The sequence below is a fragment of the Arachis stenosperma genome, chromosome 1 (genome assembly GCF_014773155.1).
Source record: "Arachis stenosperma cultivar V10309 chromosome 1, arast.V10309.gnm1.PFL2, whole genome shotgun sequence".
Lineage (NCBI taxonomy): Eukaryota > Viridiplantae > Streptophyta > Magnoliopsida > Fabales > Fabaceae > Arachis > Arachis stenosperma.
Genome location: NC_080377.1, coordinates 131820629 through 131828103, shown reverse-complemented (window position 1 = coordinate 131828103; position 7475 = coordinate 131820629). Strand labels below are relative to the sequence as shown.

At 32.2% G+C, this 7475-nt stretch overlaps 1 protein-coding gene across 1 annotated transcript; it reads right to left on the bottom strand.

Moving 5' to 3' along the window:
- Positions 1–452: 452 nt before the first annotated feature.
- Positions 453–1284, bottom strand: LOC130945305 (ethylene-responsive transcription factor 3-like). The gene has a single exon (XM_057874039.1). It carries the CDS (start codon positions 1119–1121, stop codon positions 579–581), a length of 543 nt encoding a protein of 180 aa, XP_057730022.1. The 5' UTR covers positions 1122–1284; the 3' UTR covers positions 453–578.
- Between the last annotated feature and the right edge of the window lie 6191 nt (positions 1285–7475).

Here is a 7475-nt window from a genome sequence, read left to right as displayed (position 1 = left end):
ATGATTTAATGGTGTGAGATTGGTATGAAATTTCATCCAATGGCTCATCTTTCTCTGCTGGTTACATGCTGGCCAAAATTTAATAAAACTGCTGCCCCCTAAACTTTTCCTTTATTCATTTACTGTTTTGTTAGTTAAAAAAATTGGTTTCTGAACCAGTTAAAACCGCTATCATATATGTGTAAGGGTATGAAATCTTTAGGTTGATCAAAACTTGTTAATCTTAGATAAGTACATTAAATCATAAAACTCAATTTAGGGACTAAGCTTGTAACGAGAATTTATGGATTAATTAACTCAAGTGTTTGATACACCTTGATTATCATATATATAGATTTATGCATGCAACAGAAATTCGATCAAATATATATAAATTAAAATATATACATAACAGAGAGTAGATATATATCTCCATTTCAAAGTGTTGCAAATTAAACAACTTATTGTTTTAGAACAAATATATATAGCTAGGGTTCAAAGGAGAAGACACACATAATATATATAACAATTTTGGAACAATAAGATTATATTATTATTAGCTAGGTTTATTCTTTAATTATTTGAATTCATGATCTTTTTCATGAAGAACTGAAAGAAGGAGCTACAATAACAGAAGAATAAACCTTACAACATCCAAATGAAAATCCTCCACTACCATCAGCTGAAGCTTGTTCTTCAGGGATGGGGAAAACAAGAGTATTATTATGATCCTGAAGAATGGATGATTGCGAAGAAGAAGAGACAAATGGATCCCTGACCATGTGCGAAGAAAGCGCCATGTGGCTCTTCATAACTGCATGTTGCTTAAGGAGCTGGTAAGCCCTTGGATTCTTGCCAAGAATAATGGTGCTACAAGCACCATGGGTGATTGGAAAATTAGTCTTAGCATTTCTTCCTCTAAGAAGGCTTGCAGCATGGTCATAAGCAAGTGCAGCATCTTCAGCTCTATCATAAGTTCCCAACCATAGCCTTAGTTTCTGTGAAGAGTCTTTGATCTCTGCAATCCATCTTCCTGAAGGCCTTTGTCTAACCCCAAGAAACTTCTTCTCACTCTTTTTTGAATTAGAAACCCTATTATTGTTATGATGAGGTTGGTGCGATGGGGTGCCTAGGTTTTCCATTGAGAGTAGCTTAGTATAGGAATGAAGAATAATAAGGACTTGATGATCAATTATCACTATAAAGCCTTATTAATTTTATGTAACAATTTAACGGGGGTTTTGATGATGGTCATGATGAGGTAATGGCATGCTGTGTTTGTCAGATTTGGCTTTGTTTTCTTCCCTAATCATTATTATTTTATGTCAGTAATTTGAATGCACAAAAACACCATGAAAAACCTTTATATAAAAAGGTGAATGCTACGGTGGCTGTGGCTTTGATATTGTGCCTAACTTACCAAAAAAGGTAAATTCATAATATTTAATAAATTTTAAATATTTTATTTTTTATTTTAAATATTTTATTTTTTACCTTTAAAAATAAGTTAGACAATTTAAGTACCATAGTAAAAGACACCATAGAATTTACCATATAAAAAATTATAGTGATGAGAAATTTTTTTAAATAATAATCTCCATCATCAGTAGAAATCACTTAAAAATTATTTTTTGATAGATAAATAAACTCCTGTTATTATTAAAAGATTAAATTAAATGAGTTAATGTTAAATGTAGTTATTTTTGTAACTTTTAAATTTGGTGGTGTGTGTATTTATTATTTTGTATATTTTATGCAATTTTATTGACTGATTAGAATGTAATACTCTTATTATGGTGAATTATAAGGTACAGATGTAAGTTTACATATGTTTTTTTTAATAGGATGAAAGAGAAATTAAGAAAAGTAGGATCCACATTTTGAATAATAATAAAATAATAAAAAATAACTATAAATGAAATTTATATTTTCTTTTTATATCACTTTAATCTGTATAGTAGAGTGCCCCTCTTATTATTTATCTTATAGATTAAAAACAATTAAAGATGAATGAAAGGAAAAGTGTGTAGAATCTTATCATAAATAGATTTTTTATATATTAATTGTTGAGAGTTTGGAGCTAGCACTCCTATAGTAGTGCTATTCTTTTTATAATTTGTGAGCACTGAGCAACATTTATCTAAATTTTGGGTTTTGAGCAGCATGGCAGAATAATATATATGGACATATTTTAATTAATTTATTATATTGTGGAATGATGGTTATGGAGTATATATATGTGGGTATAAAAGGTACTTTTGCTTTGCAGCATGATCAACCCCTATGATTGAAGACAAACATTAGAAAAGACAAAATTGGCAACTAACTACTTTTTAGTGGGTGTGTTTTGAATGATATTGGATACCGTATTAATTAATATTCGATATAGACCTTACTAATATATTGTGATTTCATATACGGTATACCAAAGTTTTTGTGAGACAATAATCTGAAATTTATTTACTTATTTTGATTTTTTTATTATTTATTCTAATAATAAAGAATTTATTTAATTTTAAATTGATTATAATAAATAAAAAGAAGATTTTTAAAATAAAAAATAAAAAATTATTTTGATCTTTAATATTTAGACCAAATTTTAATTTGATCTCTAATATTTTAAACGTCTTAATTCTATTTTCAAAAATATTTAAACAGGTTCAATGTTATCTTACTGTTAAATTTAGCACTAATAATTAATAGAATGAGTGACATTGACGTTAATAACGTTAATAGTTGAGTCATATCTTCTTTCATATGTTAGAAAAAACATAACCAAAATCTTCTTGTAACATTTCTTAATTTCTTTTTGTAAAAAACTCAAAATCCTAACAATCAATAATCAACGCTTCAAAATCAATGGAAAATTTTGTATATTATTAGTGATCATTGGTGAATCGATTTTATTTATATACTGAAATTCAATGCTATTGACTCTTCAATATGTGAATTGTTTATATTAAATTTAATGGTGTAACAATATTGAACCCGCTTAAAATTTGTTTATAATTGAAATTTGTCGTTTGAAAGTTTTTTAGATTGAAATAGGACGTTTGAAACCACTACAAGAAAATTGTTGAGTATCGTCGGATTTACTGTCGTCTTTGGGTTGACGGTATAAACGTCGCCGGAAACTGGTTACCATCGAATTTATTTTGTCCGACGCTAATTACCAGCGAATTTTCTGTCGGTCTTTTCGATGAATTTCGGCTATTTCATGTCTTTAGGCACCATGTTACCGTCGAATTAAGTTTATAAACCCTAAATTTTTTGACACAGTTGAGCCACAAATAGAATAAATGTTAATTTTATAAACCATAAATTTAATGTCACTAGAAATCAAGAAATTATTTTATTAAAAAATAAATGGTCTGAATGAAACAAAATGTCACAAATGTAGAATACAATGAAGTAGACAAACAAAAATGCATACAACCCTAAATCCTACATATCAGATTCCGGTAATCTTTGTCATCATCAGCATCGTAGTCCCCCTACTGCGGCGGCAGAGGAGATGCTGCCGTCGGTGCCCCACTAACAGTTTCTCCATTGGAACCAGCAACGTCGCTGTCTCCAACGCGCATCTACTAGCTGTACTCTTCCATCTGCTATCGCAATCGATTGAGTTGTTCCAGCTTCTCGGTCAGGTCAGAGCTTATGGCAACGCATGCAAGAATGTCTCAATATCTTTGCTCAGACTGCTCTGTCTGTTGGTGAAGCTCCTGTATTAGCTTCTGCACCTCATCCCTCAGTTTGATAACTTCTTGAAGATCAGCAGGGCTGGCGGCAAAGGGAGACATAGAGGAAGCTGCCAACGCAGAGGAGCGGATGTCACTGATGAAGAAGGACCCCAACCTAAAGCGGCGATTCTTGTAGAGTTCAGAGGAGGTCTCACGCCAAATCTTATCGGGATTTACCATGAAGGTCTCAAAGCCGGCTTCGTCGGCCCCACTAGGCGGCTAAGATTGTTGGGTTGCGGCCTCCAACCTCTGCGTGTTATCTTCTTGCATCACACACTTTAGTTATGATTAGGATAATAGTTAAATAATTTACTGTAAACCGAATAAAGTTGAAACTTATTAGAATTAATTTAAACTCACATAATGTGTCGCTGACCGCTCGTCAGTAAATCCCTCCTTATTTTCCTTCAAAGTATGGGTATAGTTGAAGGTCTTCACCAAGGTCGCTTCACGATCCAACGACTTAGACTACAAATTAATATATCAACTAACCAATAAAATAAATGAATAAATTAAATAATGACAAACAAATATAAGTATGAACCAAAATCTTAATTGAAATTTTGAAAACATAATTTTTATTTTTTTGATTTCACTGAAAATTTTATGAAAATTTTAATAGAATCTCCCATAAAATTTGGATTTAGCCACCCTTGAAGAGTTCTATCCAACTTTTTCCAACAATCTCAAAGCCTAATCTAACCTATTCTAACCTATCCTAACTACATAAATCTAGTAAAATAGAAAATTAAACAAACATTTACTCTACTAATTAATTAATTAAATTGATAATCAAAAAGAAAAGTAAAAAACTAATTCAAGTAACTATTAAAATATTAGACAATGCCAAAATTCTTACCAGTATGGTCTTCGTCTTCATAAAGGTCGCCGATCCACCCGTATACCTCGATAACCTGGACGAAGTCCTATTAGCGACGTTTGTCAGACTGCAATACCTGAACCCCTCTGAAATAAGCCTCCAAGTCACGCTTGATGTTTCAACAGATCCACGATGTCCGGTGGTTTTTTCTCTAACAAACGTTGCTCATCATCTGCTGAAACCGCTTGGCAACCTGGTGGTCATAGATCTTTCCGATTATGATATTGTGCTCTGCATCCCATATGAATTTCAACTGCACAAAGTGATTCACCAACATTTGTGTTTCAGAATGAAATACAGTTTTTATACAGTTAACTAATTCAAATAAAATTGTGTTCTTACCGCCCACTTCTGAAATCACCGTTCTCTCACATCAGCTGGGATCTGTGTGTAGGTCGGCCACAATTGGTCATACATGGACTTAATGACCTCGGATATCTCCTATGTGCATACATTGGGGTTTGGTGCAAACCTATTAGAGAAAAAACCTGACATTAACAAACACATAAGATAAACAAACTTAAGATAAACAAACTTGACATAAATAAACTTAAGATAAACAAACTTAATATTAAAAAATTGAACTCACGACTACATGCCATCGGCCCAAATTCTCAGCCAGATGATGGGCGGTGGTGGAGGGACATCCTGCTAAGGGGCATTGGAGGCATCACCCACTACGGAGTCTGTCGACGTCATTGCTGCATCTGCAGGGGGGTCATACCAGAAGGAGGCACCCAGTTCGGGTTTGAGGCCAAGATGAATTGCTGGTCCGATGGACCTGCCTGTGACGTCTAGGGGTCGATGGTGGAAGCTCGTCCTCTACCACGACCACCTGACCCACTCGACCTACCTCTACTACCTGTCGTCATGTTTGCACAGAGAATATTACTAACACTAATCAAAACACAATTAACTTCACAAACTCTAAACATATGAATACACTCAATACAATAAACATGTTAATAACATAACAAACACTAATAAATAATAACATAAGCAGAAATTCAAGAAATAACAAATAATTATAACAAATATAAGAAAATGTATGAATATCAAATAATTATAGCAAATAACCCAAAACACAAATATCTATCAACCTTAAACATAATTCTAAAACTTTGGAAAACATAATTTTAATTCAATTTCACTCAAAATCTTATAAAAATTTTGACAATCTCTCCTAAAATTCGAATTTTTGCATCTCTCAAGAGTTCCATCCAAACAAAATATCCATCGAAATCAACATACAAGGAATGAAATTCTAATCCACCAACTAAGAGGCTTCAATCATTTTTACTTATCAACTCAAATGCACAGTACATTTAATAGATATTTAAAGCAATGAGCAATCTAACTTTATAAAATAAACAAACACTAAATCATATAATTTATTTTAATTTTTTCGTCATCAAACCAATTTTAATAACTAGAATAATCAACACAAATCAAACATAATCAACCAAAATTCTATTTTATAATAACTAATAACAAATACGGATAAAACCTAAATTACTATATGATAACTAAAACGCAAATCCTACATTAAGTTAACCCTAAACTCTAAATTAGCATATAATAATCAAATCCTGAATTTCTAATTAACATATAACTAATTCCTAAATTAACATGTAAAAAAATTTTAAATACTAATTTATATAAAAGGGAGATGCATGGAACCTAACGGCGATGGCGGCAGTGCGTTGCTGGACAACGACGATGACGGCGCAGTGCGGCAACGATGACGGCACGGTGCGGCGATAGAAAATTAGCTGGTTTTCGTGAGAGGGAGAGGCGGTGGTGAAAGACTGGGGTTGGAACAGCAGTGGGGTTGGAGTAGCAGCGGCGAGAACGAGTAGAGAGAGAAACGGAGAAAATGGGTTTAGAGAGAGAGAGAAAGTCTTTTCAAAATGAAAGGGGAGAGCATTCACACTCTCAATTTTAAGTTTGATTATCGTCGGATTTTACGTACCTCCAAAACACAACGTTTAGTTTAAATAGCATACCGTTGGATTTTGTCGACGATAAATCCGACGCTAAAGTTCGCACCTATTCCCTCCCATTTTTTGCCAAGTATTACCCACGAATTTATCGTCGAAAAAGTTAATCCACCGATAACTATTTGACGTAATGAATTCTATCACAAAACCCTCTCTAAATTTCGTTAGTAAATCTAACAGTAACTCAAGATGCTAAATCCGATGGTATTTGGTGTATTTTTTGTAATAAACGTTAGAAATCAAATTAGGATTCGGCCTAAACGTTAAAAATCAAAATAATACTTTATCGTTAAATTAAAAAGAATTAATTCTAAAAGTTAAACCTTAAAATTTTAAATTTTAAATCCTAATCTAAATTATGATAAAAGTGATGTAAAAAAAGTACTATTGATTTAATTTTTACGATTACAACTTTATAAGGGTCAATTGTTTTTGCAATTTAACTATGACACTTATTATGTTTTTCGGGTAATTAGAATTTAACATGAATAAAATAGATGGTAAAATTTCCTTTTAAAAGATGCCCCTTTTTGTTGAGAAACTTGTATTATTATTATTAAAATTATTATTTGATCGTATACAAGGTGGGTCGTTGATATCCAACATAATTCATCAATTGAAACCCCAAGCCCGAAACAATAAATAAATACATAACTTTAAGTGTTGCCTTGTGGATTAATATCACCAGAAAGGTTAGTTATTGTCTGTAAATGGAAATCAAGCTTAGAAGAGGAAGAAAAAAAAAAGTCTCCTTTTGGCTTTTGTACTATCTCTCTCCCACCTACTTCCCCTCTATTTTCCTCTGCACATTACCAACCTCATCAAGTATGTGCTACATGATTTATTAATTAGTCATTAATTAATTTAACATGATGA